The 18,736-nt window shown below is 38.9% G+C and overlaps 1 protein-coding gene across 2 annotated transcripts in view; it reads right to left on the bottom strand.

Annotated features, from left to right (window-relative positions):
- The window catches only part of emilin1a (elastin microfibril interfacer 1a), a 60,518-nt gene that overhangs the window by 23,325 nt on the left and 18,457 nt on the right, over nucleotides 1-18,736 (bottom strand). For both annotated transcript variants that reach the window (XR_012599484.1, XM_074686020.1), the window contains exons 2-3: nucleotides 7,636-7,752; nucleotides 445-644 (exon numbers count right to left, since the gene is read on the bottom strand). Coding sequence is in view for 1 of the 2 variants with exons in the window: in XM_074686020.1 (XP_074542121.1) it covers nucleotides 445-644; nucleotides 7,636-7,752 (317 nt within the window). In the remaining variant the exon portion in view is untranslated. The remainder of the gene's footprint in view (nucleotides 1-444; nucleotides 645-7,635; nucleotides 7,753-18,736) is intronic.

Genomic DNA, 18,736 nt, shown 5'->3' with positions numbered 1-18,736 from the left:
GATAAAAGCAAACACCTCCTCAAGTCCAGTGTGCTGCTTTCTTCTGAACAGCCCCTTGGCACGACAACGTCTTTTCAGAGCTCGTAGGAATGCAATGACTCTGGGCTAAAACCAGTCTCCTTATTGCTGAGATCAACTCCAAAGTACAATCTTATGAGGCTTACAATTCGGTCCATCTTGCAGTGAAGTACATAACTGTATGTGTATCAGGGCCAAATTTGTGACTTTATAAACTTGCAAATTTACTAGTTTATTAAGTCGTAAATTTTCCACTTAATGAAATCACAAATTTTTGAGTTTCTAAAGTCGTAGATTTGTGACTTTAGAAACTAAAAAATTTTTAGTTTTTCTTTTCTCAAAAATGTATTTATTTTTTTATTTCTTTAGTGGCCCTAATACGCCGACGTAAGCTGACCATCAGTGTTCAGAAAAAAACTTCCCTACCTTCTCCTCTCCCCCTCTCTCCCCCGTTGATATAGCCGGTCTGTGTAATGCGGGGCCGGCCTCCATTGACTAGAGTGTCTGTGGTTCCTCTTGGTCCATCTTGGCAGTCCTCACCAGAGTAACCATGGCAACACTTCCATTCCATTTCTGTCACCATTTTGTACGCTACTTTATATCTGGGTCTTCTGTATGTGCGGTATCTGAGGATGAAATGGAAATTTAAGATTACAGGAGTCATCTTACTTAATTTGTATTGACTGTCACGAAAAAGAGCCTCTCTGTTTGAAGGTCTGAAGATTCATTCATGTTTGTGATCACTAAGTCATCACAAACACACCTGATCAAAATTTACAGACCAGTTCAAAAACTGAAAGAACTCACATTTTGCACTGTTGGATCTGAAAAAGGTTCTTTGTGCAGCTGCAAAATGCAAAAATTTCAAATTGGAATGAGTAAAAAAAATTAAATCCAACAGTGCAAAATGTAAATTTGGGAAATTTTTCAACTAATGTGGTTGCTAGGCGCCGCCCTGTTGGCTATGGCTGCCTTTTGCAGCAGCTCTTTCTTTGTCTGTGTCTTGTAATTTTTTTTGTCTCTTTTTGTAATCTATGTATTTGCAGAGGATCATTACTTTGGCTTATTTGTTGGTCGTGGACACCAAACTTTTTGTGGCTTCGGTGATATTTTTACTACTTTTTCCTCCTGTGTTTGTCTAGAGATCCTAAATGTAACCATGGCTGCATTGTTTACATGTGAAATAAGCTGTTAGCAGCCTGAAGCATGTCAATGCTAACTGGTGAAAGGCCTGATGTCTTCCCACAAGGTAAGGAAGAGGAGTTTTGGATGACGTGCTGGTTCTCAGGTGTGAGCTAAGAAGTGAAGACATCGACCTGTCCTTCCATTCATCGTTATTGGGAACGTAAGATCTATCTCCAATAAGATGGACGAGCTAGCTGTGCTAACCCAGCAACGGAGGGAATACAAGAGGGCAGAGTAGCATCATGCTATTCACAGACATGGCTAACGGAGCTAACATCAGACACCAACAACACATTAGCTGTGTCCCAATTCAGGGGCTGCAGCCTACGGAGGCTGGATTTGAAGACCGATTACGTCACAGCGGTGCGTCGGAGGCTGTCCCAATACGGAGGCTCCTCCAAATGCGGCCGACGAATCTGTCCTCCGTTTCGGGGGCCGCGAAGGACGGGTTTGGTGAATCCTTCATAGCCTCACATATCCCAAGATTCATTGCGCATGAACGCCGAACATGATGGATACGGCCGAACTCCAAAAGGAGTCCTGATTTATACAGATATGAAGGATTTCTGGCAACAACTATGTGATTGTGTTTTTAAAACGTGAAAGAATATTTTGTTTTTCTGTGTGAAAATGTGTTGTTTGGGCTCTTTTCAAGTAATATAAAGTGGAAAAACAGTTCTTTATGAATCTTCTCATTATTTTATAAAAATATGTCCATAAATGTAAATTCTCTTGGGAAAAAAACTTACTTGGAGTTTTTATTTATTTATTTATGTATTTTTTTTACAGGGAATTCACAAAAGACATTAAATCATTTCTGCAGCTTTTACTTTATACTTATTTATTTATCAATCCCCCAGCACTTGATCAAATGTTGAAAATGTACGTTGTTGCCTTACTCTCATGTAAATGGTAGATCTATACTCTATCAATAGGGATAATAATAATACAAATGATATAATGATAAAAATGATGATAATAATAATGATAATAATAATAACAACGCAATAAAAAGATAGTAAAAATCATCCTGTTTAAATGTGAGGTTTTGGTTTACGTGTGTTTAAAAGTAATGTAAGCCTGACAGGTGAGGGCGGTGCTGTGTGACGTCGAGGGTGACAAACAGGAAATGCTTCGTAGACCAGACCGTCTCAATTCAGTTCGGCCTTTGCGGTCTTCGCAGGCTATAAAGGCCGGGTCCTCCGAAGGCTACAGCCTCCGTAGGCTGCAGCCCCTGAATTGGGACACAGCTTCTGGAAGAGCTTCACCTGCTGTGAGTAGACAGGATACAGAAGACAGAGATGGAGCAAGACTGAAGAAGCTCAGTCCTGGACCCTGTGGAGGTGGAGGCTGGCTGAACTGGAGAATGATGGACAAGCTGTCATCACCTGTTTTCTCATGGACTTTTTTGCACTTTCTACACACTTTCTTACTTTTGTTTTCTTGATTGCTGCTGTGACTTCAATTTCGTTGTACTTGTTAAAATGACAATACAGTTCTATTCTATTCTTAATCCTCTGAACTCTTTTAGTAATATTCAAATGTTCTTATAATTACCCCCTTTGGCTCTGGTGCAAACCCACAGATACCCAAACCCAAAATCTGTTACCTTTACTTTTACTGATGCCATTTTTACTAGCTCACCTGAATTATAGTCATTCTGGAGCCACAAAATCAACTTTATATTCACAATAAAGACTATAAATTGTAAACAACTCTAAACATAGTTAAATTCTAGTAAATGATTATCCAAACAAGAAGTATTTTGAATCAATGACATTGTACATGTGTGTCTGGGTTTTTAATTTTTTTTTTATGCAAAATTAAAAAAAATTGCAAAACATTTTTTTTTTTTTTATTTTATTTTTTTTCAATTAAGCATTTTAAAAAATATCGTTTTTTTAGACATTTTGGCAAATTTCTGAAACATCAATTTAGCAATTCTACAAATTTGCATTAAATTTTTTAAAAACTTAATACATTTACGGAAAAAAAAAAATCCAAAAATTACAAAGAATTTCAATTCAATAAATTCGCGAAATAAAAAAAAAATGTGACTGATTTTTTACTTGAATTTGGTAACATATACTGATAATATTGCTCAACTTATCAGATTTTGTTGTTTGCTCATGTCCTGCCACATATCAAGCATGTATATCAAACCAGCATGTTGGCGGACGAATGAATTCATCCACACGGATTAAATCTGTATTTTCTTCCAGATTTGTCTTTTTGTAGATTTAGTTAGTTTGCCAGGGCTGTAAAACTTGAGGTTAGCCATAGGTGCATGGAAAGTTGGTGGGCTGCTGATGTTGTAGGACATGAAGTAGAGAAGTGGCAGCCTTTATTGACAGATGGGATGAAGATTTAGTTCAACTTCATGTTGACACGATTTTACATTTTTCACATGTCAGTGTCTTTCATCATCAACAACCTCTGTAAGAAAAATAAAAAATCTTTAATTTCAATAATATATTTTTATTATTATTTTATGTGCCAAGACAGTCCAGCTTGATGATGTAATGAGTGCAGTTGTGAAAACTGTGAACATAATTCGAGCACGAGGGCTCTATCACAGAGAATTTCAAGCTGTCCTATCTGATGCTGATGCTGAATATGGGGACGTAATTTATCATTGTGATGCACGCTGGCTCCGTGGCTCTGTGCTGCAGCGGTTGTATTCCTTGAGATCAGAAATTGATCAGTTTTTGAACGAGAAGGACAAACCTCTCCGTTAATTAAGTGACCCTTTGTGGTTTGCAGACCTGGCATTTCTAATTGATCTCACTGGCCATCTTAACACACTGAATAAGAGCCTGCAAGGCAAGGACCAGCTTGTGCCACAGCTCTACGCGCACATGAAAGCATACTGTGCGAAGCTCCGTCTCTTTGAGACACAACTGCCTAACTTCAATGTTGCGCACTTCTCCACGCTGTCTGAAATCAAGTGTGGTTTTCCAAACGCCAACCTTTCTGCAAAAAAGTAAAAGTATGCGTCTGTGGTGGTTACATCTCTTAAGACAGAATTCGGTCAGCGTCTCCAAGATTTCTCTACCATTGAGAAAGAAACCAAGATTTTCTCAACTCCCTTTCTGATTGATGCAGAAGAATTTGAAGAGTCTGCAGTTGGAGCTTATCGAAATGCAGTGTGACGATTTCTGAAGAATCAGCATCAGCTTCTCTCCCTACCCGACTTTTACCAGAGCTTGGAAAAGGCCAAGTTTCCTCTGATGCGACGTCACACAAAAAGGATGATGAGTCTGTTCGGCTCCACATACATATGTGAGCAAACGTTTTCTCTGTTAACCCTGAACAAAAGCAGATTGAGAACCAAAATGACCGACATCCTCCTCCGTGATGTCCTTCGCATCTCAACCACCAAACTCACTCCTGACCTGCCAGCCATCCTTCAGTCCAAACACAGCATCACTGCTCCCACTAAGTGCAACGCTGTTCCTATTAAAGGTGAATATATATCACACAGTATGCATGTGCTCACAAGCACTATTATTTAATCACTTCAGACAATTTGAGTTGATAACATTTTCTAACACACGTTAGTTTGTGTGAACAACTTTAATAACTTAGTTGCATCAATACCTTTTTGTCACCCTTTTATGCAGGGCTGTGAAGAGGGGTCACCATCCTGACTAAGTAGAAATCTAAGGCTGCTGTTTTGAAAATGAGCTGCCAATCCTTTTTGAAACAGATGAAATAAAATAAATGAAAATCCATTGATGGAAAGTTGTGATGTAGGTTTGTTTTCCTTTAAGCATATTCAATTATCAAGCATAATTTACCTGAATTTGATTGATTTTGTCTTACTTTTAATACACTGACTATACACTAGAGGTGAGGCGATACACCTCATCACTAATGGGCAGCCCAGCCTTTCATTTATTTTTCTGCATGTGGCCCTCCATGAAAATAGTTTGGACACCCCTGCTGTACACACTTGGAAGTCATCCATGCTTTTATTTCCTCTCGACTAGACTACTGTAATCTTAGTCAATCTTATTCTGACATCAGCAAGTGTAATATCCAAAGACTGCAAATGATTAAAAACGCTGCTGCCTGGCTTTTAACCCACACTTCTAAAAGTGACCACACAACACCAGCCCTCCACTGGTTGCCAGTGAGTATTAGAATTGATTTTAAGATACAACTGCTTGTTTTAAAAGCCTTCACAGGGCTCTACACTAACATATTTTACATTTTTGTTGAAAAAATAAAATATGAAATAAAAACGAGGCTTTACATTAAACAATGAATAAAATTCCTAAGTGAGTTTAAAAAATTACTAAAATAATCTAAAATGATAGAGAAAATGGGCTGTAATTTCGTGGCGCAGCGCAGGGGCGCAAGCCTGGCGCAGCCTGCGCAGTGCTAATTTCGTGCGGCACACCACTGTGCGCTGCCAATTTGACAATTTAGTAGACCATCTGCACAGAGATGGGTGTGACTGTGCGCCAGGGGGAGTTGACGGCGCACCAGGGGGAGGTGTCAGCTGATTCATGTTGGCACAGTAACAATTTTGTGCCAAAAAAGTGCGCTGAAATCTCGCCAGTTCCAACCTGGTCTATCTGCGGCGCAAAGCGCAGCGCACCCTCCGCAGCTGTAATTTGGTGACAGGCGCACATGTGTGCACATGTCATCAAAGCCTCAGAGGCAGGTTTCCAGAGTGTCAGGCACATTTAATGCAGTAAACAATCATAGCAATCACTATTTAATATAACCGTCTGAATCAGCATAGACATTTGTATCTATATTAAATTTCCCGTTGCATCTGATGTCAGATTAAAGCCGTTTGTCATAATGGAAAGTTAACCTGACAGCAGCTGGAAGTTTGATGCACATCCTAAAATTAAACAATAAACAGCCTTAACATCTGATACTGAGTATATATCTGGTTCTCTCATTTAATTTAATTCAAAGAAAAGAGGGAGAGGAAAGACGAAGCAAAAAAAGAAACATGAAACATGTGTGTCACTCAGGATTTACCCGTGATTTCCCATATTTCTCTGTTTTAGTCTTTATTTTTAACCTGATCTAAAAAGATGGAGTACATTATTGTAAGGAGGATGAGGCGGCGACACCGGGAGAGTATACAGTATATCACCAAAGGTTCTGCTATTTGGCGATGACAAACCAGGAGTGCAGGTGGATCAAAAGTATTCCGAATGGATAAGCCAGCTGTGTAACTGTCTCTTCATTTTGTACTCCTATTAATGACAAAGGAACAGATTAAATCTGTCCCAGGAGCTGGCCCACACGGTGACGCTGTGGTAACCACTTTTATTATATTGCTTTTTATTGACCTTTTACTTCTTATTCTTTGTTTTATTGTTATTTTGTGATTTATCTTTATTGATTTATTTCTGTGCTCTGCACTGTATTGTGTTTTACTGTAGCACCTTGTAACTTTGTTTTGAAAGGGGCTATACAAGTAAGGCTGGGTTGTACTGGATATTAAAATGTAAACTGACGTTATTTTTGACTGTTTGTTATTAAGATGACAAAAACCTTTACATTGTGTTTGTTTGGTTTCGTTGTAAATAAGCCACACAGCTCTGCAGCTGAGAAGACTCAGCATTGGAGTAACATTGCAATAAATAGAGCAGAAATGGCTCAAGGCTCAACAAATGGCAGCATCACAGGCATGTTAACAAGCCCTGACAGCACGTCCCTTCACTCTGCCAGCCCACAAACATTTCTGTAGGAATCACAAGGCATTTTTCTGTGCCACAGAGAAGACTTCATCCTGCTGCTCCCTGCTTTGAGAGCATTAGAAAAAGGAATATGATGTCCTCTCAGAGGAAAAACAAAAAGAGGGCTTGAGTAGATGGTCGTAAGAGGAGCTTGTGGAGTAAGGGAAAGAGTAAGCTTGGAGGCATGGGACATAAAAGAAAGAAAAAAGAGTGAGAAGACGAAATTGTTTTCATAGGACAGGAGACCAGGCTGTGGTGCCTGAAAACCCTGTTGGCTTCATTCTTAACAGAGCCCAGGTTTCGATTGAGGCCTCTAGCAGGCATGGGGCTCAAGCAGCCAAGCCTGTGTCAGACCGGCTGATAGCTGTGAGGTAAAACACAAGCGCCTGATTTATGTCATCTTTCTGGCAAAGTTTGTGTGTGAGGAGCAATAGTTCAAAACACGCTTCAACATTTATTGTGTCAAATGTCTCCAGACTTAAACTAAGGAAAACCAATCCAGGAAGATGTGAGTCTGAGACCAGAATTCAACTTCATGGAAAAATCATGGATAAATTCCTGAACTGCAGATGAGAACAGATGCATGAACTTAGGATAAAAAATTCTGAGGAATCCAAGGACAGGAAGTTGTAACAGTTTAACTGGATGTTCTGAAGATGAAGTTTCAGTCACAGAAGAAAAATGAACAGAGAGAGGAAATCATCCAGTGGACACAGATACTCACGCAACTCTCGGACATTGGCCCCAGGTACATCGTTGGTAGTCCGGTTTGATATACGTCTCCACCCCGTCCTCCATCACACAACTGACCGTGCGTGTCACCACATAGGCACACCAGTTCCTATAAAAATGACATGAGTACACAGCAAATCCACCAGTGTTAAAATTCCAGTGTTAAACCAGTTCAGTTTTAAAATCTTTGTGTTTAACTCTACACTGGTGTTATACCATACTACTGTAGGAGTTACTTTGTAGTGTTGATGAAAACTAACACCACACAGTGTTACTTTAAACACCCCTCACCCATGGTGGTGTTAGTTCCATCCCAGGAAACACAACAAATTAAAGGTAGTCTTATTAAACAAAGGGACAAAGCAAAGACTGTATGAATATACACCAAAATCTTCCTCTCTCCAAACCAAAAGAAACCCCACAATACCAATAATTCCCAAACACATGAGATCTTCCCAGGATGAAGGGCAGAGAGTGTTGTTGCACTGAGCTGAGCATGTCTGCTCAGCCTGAGTGACCACACCCACACCCATCCAGGTGTCAGCCATCCAGCCTGATGAGCACACAGGAGGCACCCAGGCCTGGAGGAATCTTCTTCCTCCATCACAGTGGCAATAATCATGTGTTTTTACAGTAACCTGTTCTTCCATCTGCACTGTTGACTCGGAAGTTGTTCATAAGCAAAAATTCTCAGTAGAGTTTCATCGAAAATTATGAGTGGACAATTTATAACTTTTAATTCAATCAAAATTCAGTCAAACTGACGTTTTTGGCAAGAACCGCACTGTTTTAAAACTGAAGGAAGTGATTTCACTCAAATGATCTGAGTCATGATGAGCTAAATAAAAGGTTTAAGTAGATACAACTTCAGTGCTAAAAGAATTGACTTGAACTACACTGCACTGTAAAAATGAACTGTTGGTCCAACTTACAAAAAAAAAAAAAAAGTTTTAATTGGTAATACATAGTTGTTTTTGTATTTTTTATTTCAAATAAAAGTTTTATGTTGGGCTCACATCAATGCTTTAAGTCTCATGTGCTTAGTAATTTGATTCATTTCAATTATCACCTTGTATAAATCCAACTCAAAACAAGCTAACACAAATTTTAAGACTTTTTAATTAAATATTCTCTGTAACCAAACGTTAAAAAACCTGCTCCTTTACATTTTAAGACAATGGTTTTAGCAGTGTCATTTTTGTTGTTTTGTAACCGTGAGTGAGGAGGGAACACAGTGGATATTAGACCCTGCTGAACATGAGAGCACTACTTGCGCCCAATGAATCAGACTGGACTCCATGGCACAGGCTGGCTGTCTTTGCGGCACGGATCAGCTGTCTGTATACTGCATTGCATGGCATAGCATGGCATGGCATGGCATGTATGTGTGCTGCATGGAGAGGCTGTTGGTGTGCTTCATGCCATGTAGTGCCTGTGCTCAACACAAGATGGGTTTCTACTGTGCCTCAGCATGCACCAAACGTTACAGTCTGTTATGTTAATTCAAAGTTCATTGAAAAGGCTCCTCCATGTCATGCAGCACAGTCATCTGGTCTGTGCAATGTGCAGAGCACAGACAGTCAGTCTGTCAGATAGTCTCTTTGAGACTTAGGGTCTGTGCCACTGTGCAGCCACTCAACGTTCAGCAGGGTCTCATATCCACTGTGTTCCCTCCTCACTCACGGTCACAAAATCCTGTCACAACATAAATTAATGTCTAACGATAAAATTCACTTAAACAGTCAAAGTAAGCCAACAAAACTTTTTTGTTTTGTTTTTTAAAGCAAACCTTACTTAAAATGTTTGATTGCAAACAACTCTGGGATAACAGTGCAGAAAAAAGAATGGTTCACTGTAAAAAACAAAAAAAATACTGAAACCGTGAGTGGGGGCGGCGGCATTAATGGCCTAGCTGGTGTTTCAAGGGTGTTTTGAAGAAGAGGTCTGTTTCTTGTCATTTCATCTTATGGAATTATTTAAGAGAAAGAAAACATTGTTCTCGTTATCACTTCAGTCTGTTTTTGGGGTGTTTATCACACATGAATGTGTTAACACTCAGAAACTGCACACTTAAACTCTAACTTTGATTAACTCTTTAACAAAATTTCAGACAAACAAGACAAACAAGTGTTAACTGTTAACAAGTGGTTTAGTGGAATTTTCTTACTCCTATGGAGTTACTGATGGAAGACCAATGTATACCAACTTAGTGTCCATTTAACACCATTGTGGTGTTAATACTTTACCTTAGCCACATTCACATGGACCCAAATATTCCGCTTGCATTCAGTTTATTTGCGCAAACGGAAAGAATTTAACCTTTGTATACACCTCATTCCGAAAGAAAAGTGCCAATCCGAATGGACATTTAATCAGTTTCAGAGGGGTGGAATATTCCTTTCCCCAAACCGATTGAGGTATCATGTATTCACTCAAACGGAAAGTTGTCAGGGTGCGTTCTTTCAGCGCATGCTCAGATATGACGTAAGACGCAACTAGAGACGTTCCTCAACTTTAAAAATGGCGGCAAGCCGTCAGCACTGGACTGCTGCGGAAAGTTTTTTTTTTTTTGATCCAAACTTTGAAAGAAATGAACATAATTTCAAGACTGGACAGACGACAAACTCGCAATACGGAGTATCGCAACACCGTGATAAACAAACTGTCGTCCTCCAGCTTTGATAAATCTTGAGATGTTAACGTTTTTCTACAGAAGCCCAATTGACTATTCTGTTCCATTATAGCACCACATGTAGACCAGAGATTGGAATATTCCTCTCCATGTATACTAGTGTTTTCGTAAAAGTCCTTTGGAAAGATTCCATTCAGAAAGACGAAAAACTCCTCATGTAACCCTGGCTATTGTGTGAGTTGACTGGTTGACACTGTCAAAGTGTTAAACTTTTAACACTTTTTCAGTGGTTCCCATATAAACACCAGAGCAGTGTTCAATTTAACACTAAGGGAGTTAAATTTACCCTCTCAAATTTGCTGTGTGCACTGAATGGGTGATGTATTAACACTGTAAATGCTAGAAATCAACACCCCCTAGTGTAACAGAACAACTTAGCTTAGTGTGAAAAAAACAACTTGTAGTTTGATAAAATAACATGGTGGGTGTTAGAATTTTAACACCATGAGAGAGTTAAAATTTAACACTTTCCAAAGAGTTAATTTAACTCTGCGTGGTGAGGATTATATAAACTCTGGGAAAGTGTTAAATTTAACACTATGGGAGTTGAATTAACACTCAAGATTTTGCAGGGCACATCAACTCCAGAGCAGTGTTAAATTTAACTCCCAGGGAGTTAAATTATGCCATTTCAAATTTGCAGTGAACCATGAGTGAGGAGGGAACTGCATTTATAGACTACCTTGTGTTACAAAAGTTTTTGGATGACAGTGTGTGTCCTTTCACATTTCTTCTGTGAGTTGATGAAGCCAAAAATAGATGTTCTCAGTATCACTTTAATCTGTTTTTGGTGCTTATCATAGTGGTACCACTGGAAGAACAAAGTACACCAACTGAGTGTTAATTTAACACCATTTTGGTGTTATTTTGCATTTTGAGAGTTTACTGGGTGACACTGTCATAGTGTTAAACTTTTAACACCGGAAAGTGTTAATTTAACACTTCTTCAGTGGTTCCCATAGAAACACCAGAACAGTGTTCAATTTAACACTAAGGGAGTTAAATTTATCCTCTCAGATTTGCAGTGTACACTGAATGGGTGATGTATTAACACTGTAAATGCTACAAATTAACACCCCTTGTGTAACGTAACAACTCGGCAGAGTGTGAAAAAAACAACTTGTAGTTTGATAAAATAACATGGTGGGTGTTAGAATTTTAACACTATGAGAGAGTTAAAATTTAACACTTTCCAAAGAGTTAATTTAACTCTGAGTGGTGAGGATTTTATAAACTCTGGGAAAGTGTTACATTTAACACTATGGGAGGTGAATTAACACTGAAGATTTCGCAGTGTAGCAAACTGGGAATGACTAAATGACTCTGCGATGACCAGTAGTTGGTTTACACACATAACAATTGTCTGACACATGCACAGCTGCTTTCTGTTATCACATAGTGCCAAGAAAGACAGGGAAGTATGAATCTAAAACCACTTGTTTCACTGAGATACACATCTTAAACTCTACACTGCTTATTTTTTCCATTCATCTTTCAGGATGAATTGTTCCTTGCAGAAATGTCAGATGTGTTCAGGGTAAGTGCATGATCTCGACAATGGCCACCATTGTATGTCTTCCAAAACAGAGCCCCAAGCAACCCACAGAAACACACACGTTCACATATCCATGTGAAAATCAATCACTGCAACCATTCATACCACAACAGCATCAAAGTGAGATTACATGCTGTTGCTCCAGATTTGTTTGACTCCACACTGTAAAAGTTGATCTTGCACATTTGTTGTTCTAACATATTATTTTAATTTAGTATGACAAAAGACTACTGAAGTTGTTGTGATAAGTAAGCATCACATCAACTACAAGATATGTTTCAACGTAAAGATCAATGTCCACATGAATTTTTTTTTTTTGTTATGAACCAGTCTTGTAACTGTGAGGAAACACATTGGCCCTTATTTATCAAACATGCTTACGCCTGCAAAATGGGTGGACACTCCTTTCCATGCACAGATCGGCATTTATCGATCTGAATGTGGGCGTCGGGTACGCTTTAATCCCACACCAGGTCTGAGTTCGTGTACGCAAGATTCATAGCAGAGGAGAGTGTGGTGCAGCGAGGGATATCTGTCCGTGGAGGAGAATTTCTAGATCATATGAGCACAAAACATTTTTGGAAATAAAAACTTAGGTTCTTAGATGAATATTTAGATCGTTGAATCAGATATGACACCAAGAATGTTTCTAACATTTCACTGTTCTTCCGCCAATCAATAAAATACTTTAGATATAGTTACTTTTTAATATAGAGACATAATGAACACCGTTCAACTATAAAATACTTTGCTATGAAAGAGCAGCAGCGCGAGCTGTCAGGGGATTTCTCCCCATAAAAAAATGTGTTTCCCTTATCGGTTTACCTACACTGTAAAAAATTTCACCGTAATATTATAGTAAGTTACTGCACTGTAAAAAATTACCAGGATTTCACAATATTTCACTGTATTTTCTCACAGTAAATTGCTGTATTACAACTTTACAGGACTTAACTGTAATAATTACAATATAAGACTGTAATTTTAAAATTTACAATTACAACAGTATTACTACAGTCAACTGCTGTGATATTTGCTGTTTCAATTATTACCAGGATTTTACAGCATTTTATTGCATTATTTCACCATGAAATGCTGTATTAAGACTATCCACTGCAAAAACACAGCAAATTCCATGAAGTGAATTGTGGGACGTGCAGCAGATTTTCAACATTTTCAACGTTGATGCCACCAAAGTAAGTTTAACATATTCTGTCAAGTTATTGTACCCTTGTTTTCCACCTTTGCTTTATCTACATATTGTCATTTTTGAACTAGTGTGAAGTTCTCCATATTAATTCCTCTTTTCTCTGACGCTTTTTTATTTGCTTTTCTGATGCTTTTTTATTGCGGCCGAGGCGCAGTGACTGCTTGGTCTGAATGATCCATGCCAGCGCGGAAAAAGTGTGCTGGAAAGACCCGGTAGCGGAGACGGTCAGAGCCTCTGTTACCTCAGCAACCGGGACAACAGACTGACCATCGGGGCGTGCATCAGAGGCCATGAAGCGCGTCACCGTGTGGGCCAGCTCCCAGCACAGATGTAAACTGTTCCTTTGTCAATAATAGGAGTACAACATCTTTTTTAGATCACGTTAGAAACAAAGACTGTATGTCAGCTTACACTGTAAAAAGGGAATCTCTAGTCAGTTGAGGTGATGTAATTTTTTTAATTAATCCAACTCAAAATTTTTAGATTAAGGTTTCCGATGTATTTTTGTGGATCATGTCAACTTGAAATTCTGCGTTAGTACAACTAATAAAAAGAAGTAGTTGGACCAACTTAAATGAATTGCTTCAATTGGTCACACCTAAATAAAGTTATTTGAATTGAAATAAACTAGTTCATTTAACACAACTTAATAAGTCAAATAAACTAAATATTTTAATTCTTCTCAAATCAACATTTTGCATCAATCCAACTTAAAGTTTTCAGTTGTTTCAACTCAATAATCTGCAAAACCCAAAAGGAAAACCATGGGTGAGGAGGCAACACTGTGGATATGAGACCCTGATGCACATTAAGGTACCACACAGGGCCAGTGTGTCTGTGCTCCATGGCATGGACCAGCTGGCTGTCTATGGGCCACTGCGCTGGCTGGCTGTGTGTGCTCAACAGCATAGACTGCTTGTCTTGACTGCCTGGCTGTGTCCAGTGACATTGGCTGCCTGGCTGCCTGGTTGTGCTCCACAGCATAGGCTGCTTGTCTTGGCTGCCTGGCTGTGCTCCATGACATAGGCTGCTTGTCTTGGCTGCCTGGTTGTGCTCCACAGCATAGGCTGCTTGTCCTGGCTGCCTGTGCTCGACAGCAGTGAGGGCTCCAAATACTCTTTCAGTAAAGGAAATTCAAATATAACTGAAGACAAAACCCAGTTTGTCATTTCTGATCAAAATTTTAGCCCATCATCACATCTCATTTATTATCACTCTTAAAGGTACACAGTCCATGCTAACCGTGAATTAACAGTAAAGTGTTGTTGTTTTAATGTAAAATACTGTGAAACAATTACAGTAAACTACTGTGAACTACTTACACTAAATTGCTGTGAAAATATTAACAGCAACTTGCTGTGAAAGTAATGCAATTATTAACCAGTAACTTACTGTAATTTTACGGTGAAATTTTTTACAGTGTGGGGATCATGATGTCAAAGGCAATTTTCCACTGTGTTTTAAACCAATGGACAATAGAGTCTTCTATTCTATTCTATTCTATTCTATTCTATTCTATTCTATTCTATTCTATTCTATAGCTGTTTAAATTTTTACCATATTTCTTTACAAAAATTCTCTGGCAACCACAGCTGCCATTTTTTTCCATAAAAACAATAGGATTTTTACACTGTAGTCCAACACTGACATAAAAGAGTTCAGCATGACCAACAACTTAAGAAGTTATTAAAAATAAAGGCATTCCAATAAAGAAACACGCAGGTGTCTGTTCTGATATTCATTTGGGCTAACTAAATAACAGCTGATTGTTATCAGTCCGTAATCCATTTCAAGGGATTTATTTACATCAATTTAAGCTTGACAAAAAATGACAAACAACAAAGGGAAATAAAATAAACAAAATGTCTCTATCTAGAAGTTTCAATGTGTTTCAAACTAAGGCAGCACTGTAAAAAATTTCACCGTAAAATTACAGTAAGATACTGGTTAATAATTGCATTACTTTCACAGCAAGTTGCTGTTAATATTTTCACAGCAATTTACTGTAAGTAATTCACAGTAGTTTACTGTAATTATTTCACAGTAGTTCACATTAAAACAACAACACTTTACTGTTAATTCACGGTTAGCATGGACTGTGTACCTTTAAGAGTAATAATAAATGAGATGTGATGATGGGCTAAAAGTAAGGTCTCAAATCCCAAATGAAACAATGACTTCATCATTTCAACTGCACTTCATTTTATTGACCACTAGATGACCTACTTGAGCATTGTATCATTGAAGCCTCGAGCAATGAAGCATTTTTTCGAATCAGGTGTCGGAGCCTCAACAAAGCCTCGAGCGCCCATCACTAGATACAGGTCACATTTGAGCCAAAAAATCAGATTCAGGTTGCTTTTGACTGCAGTGTGAATGTAGCCTTTGTGTGTGTTGTAGCCCACAACATAAATTAATGTCTAACGGTAAAATGCACTTAAACAGTCAAAGTAAGCCAACAAAACTTTTTTTTTTTTTTTTTAAAGAAAACCTTACGTAAAATGTTTGATTGCAAACTACTCTGGGTTAACAGTGCAGAACAAAGAATGGTTCACTGTAAAAAAAAATATAAAAAATTAAAAAAAATCTGAAACTGCGAGTGGGGGCGGCAGCATTAATGGCCTAGCTGGTGTTTCAAGGGTGTTTTGATGAAGAGGTCTGTTTCTTGTCATTTCATCTTATGGAATTGTTTAAGAGAAAGAAAACATTGTTCTCGTTATCACTTCAGTCTGTTTTTGGGGTGTTTATCACACATGAATGTGTTAACACTCAGAAACTGCACTCTTAAACTCCAACTTTAATTAACTCTTTAACAAATTAATTTTAGGACACCAACAAGTGTTAACTGTTAACAAGTGGTTTAGTGGAATTTTCTTACTCCTATAGAGTTACTGATGGAAGACCAATGTATACCGACTTAGAATAGAATAGAATAGAATAGAATAGAAAATACTTTATTTATCCCCGAGGGGAAATTCAGGAGTCACCGCAGCATTTAAGAAAACAAAAGTAAGAAAGAGTATAGAAAGTGCAAAAATGTCCATGAGAAATTAGATGACGACATCCTGTCCACCACTCGTCCACCACTCTCCAGCCCAGCCAGTCTCCACCTCCACAGGGTCCAGGACTGAGCCTCCCCAGCAGTCTGTTCAGTCTCTGTCTCCTGGATCCTGTCTGCTCACAGCAGGCGAAGCTCCTCCGATGTGTCGCGGCGTCCGATGTCAGCTCCGTCAGCCACGTCCGTGAACAGCATGATGCCGTTGGGTTAGCACAGCTAGCTCATCCATCCCCCGGGGCTAGATCCCACGTTCCCAACAACGATGGATGGAAGGACAGGTCCACGTCGTCACCTCCCAGCTCACATCCGAGAACCAGCACGTCGTCCTCACCTCCTCCTCCTCAGCTCGAGGGAAATCATCAAGCCCTACACTAGTTAGCATTGACATGCTACAGGCTGCTAACAGCTAATTTCGCATGTAAACAATGCAGCCATGGTTACATGTAGGATCTCCAGACAAACAGAGGAGCAAAAGTAGTAAAAAAATACCGCCGAAGTCACAAAAGTTTGGTGTCCGTGACCGACGATGAACCGTACAGAGTGATGATCCACTCCAAATACAAAGATTACGAAAAAGAGACGAAAAAATTACAAGAAACGGACAAAGACGAGAGAGCTGCTGCAACAGGCAGCTACTTGGGTAGCGCCTAGCAACCAAATGTGTCCATTTAACACCATTGTGGTGTTAATACTTTACCTTAGCCACATTTGCATGGACCCAAATATTCCGCTTGCATTCAGTTTATTTGCTCAAACAGAAAGAATTTGACCTTAGTATACACCTCATTCCGAAAGAAAAGTGCCAATCCAAATGGACATTTAATCGGTTTCACAGGGGTGGAATATTCCTTTCCCCAAACCGATTGAGGTATCATGTATCCACTCAAACAGAAAGTTGTCAGGGTGCGTTCTTTCAGCGCATGCTCAGATATGACGTAAGACGCAACTAGAGACGTTCCTTAACTTTAAAAATGGTGGCGAGCCGTCAACACTGGACTGCTGCGGAAAGTTTTTTTTTGATCCAAACTTTGAAAGAAATGAACATAATTTCAAGACTGGACAGACGACAAACTCGCAATACGGAGTATTGCAACACCGTGATGAACAAACTGTCTTCCTCCAGCTTCGATAAATCTTGAGATGTTAACGTTTTTGTACGCATGCCCAATTGACTATTCTGTTTGATTACAGCGGTGCATGTAGACCAGAGATTGGAATATTCCTTTCAATGTATACTAGTGTTTTCGTAAAAGTCCTTTGGAAAGATTCCATTCAGAAAGACGAAAAACTCCTCATGTAACCCTGGCTATTGTGTGAGTTGACTGGTTGACACTGTCAAAGTGTTAAACTTTTAACACTTTTCAAAGTGTTCATTGAACTCTTTGAAAAAGTGTTAACTTAACACTTTTTCAGTGGTTCCCATATAAACCCCAGAGCAGTGTTAAATTTAACACTAAGGGAGTTAAATTTACCCTCTCAGATTTGCAGTGTACACTGAATGGGTGATGTATTAACACTGCAAATGCTAGAAATTAACACCCCCTAGTGTAACGTAACAACTTAGCTCAGTGTGAAAAACACAACTTGTAGTTTGATAAAATAACATGGTGGGTGTTAGAATTTTAACACCATGAGAGAGTTAAAATTTAACACTTTTCGAAGAGTTAATTTAACTCTGAGTCAGTGAGGATTATATAAACTCTGGGAAAGTGTTAAATTTAACACTATGGGAGTTGAATTAACACTCAAGATTTTGCAGTGTAGCCTTAACGTTTAAAAATAAATGCCGTAACCCAGATACCCGGCTACATGTGGATATAGCCAGAAAAAGAGTTTATTTATGTTTGTATTTACTTAATATATATATATATATATTTTTTATGTATATGGCCAGTGACAAATAAGAACTAATACAAAGATAGTAGGTTAATAGTTGTGCAGGACAGGAAAGAAGCCTTTATGTTTTTATAATATCCTCCCCTCAAAAATATCACTGTTTTAGATCACCCAATAAGAGAGGAAGAAAAGAAATGATAAATAGATAAATAAATAAATACATAAATAAATGAAGGGAGCAATAAATGGAACAGTGTCAAAAGAAAAGTGATACTAAAAAAAGTAAAGAAAACAATAAAATGACACCGATATGTCAACTTTACAGAGGTGTGCTAGGTATGATAATTTTGCTGTTATGCTGGTGTCCCGTAGGATGTGAAACTTCCCAACCTGGCAACCCTGGGCTCCCTGAGAGCTGTCAATTGAAGACCAGGGGCTCCGCCTCCAAAGTTCCAAAATTGTTACCCAGCACGAGCAGAGAGCACCCCACAAGCCAGTGGAAGCTGCTTCTTGCACGTAATGAGAGTGCATAGTGTGTGCACCGTGAGCGCAGAAACAACCCTCGAGCATGCAAAGCTTCTTCTCCGCGAGCGAGAGCAGAACCTTTTGAGCTCACTGGATTCAAATCTGTGCGCAGTAGTCAAATATCACGCTTGTGAAATCATCTACACCGCTTGTGAGACATAATTTTGTGTGTGATATTATTGTCCCTATTTTGACTCAATATCAAGGAGTAATGGAG

The sequence above is a fragment of the Halichoeres trimaculatus genome, unplaced genomic scaffold (genome assembly GCF_033239565.1).
Source record: "Halichoeres trimaculatus isolate MK-OKI-2021-1 unplaced genomic scaffold, fHalTri1.1 fHalTri1_scaffold_13, whole genome shotgun sequence".
NCBI lineage: Eukaryota > Metazoa > Chordata > Actinopteri > Labriformes > Labridae > Halichoeres > Halichoeres trimaculatus.
The sequence above is the reverse complement of the archived record's forward strand: the minus strand, read 5'-3'. Positions and strand labels throughout refer to the sequence as shown.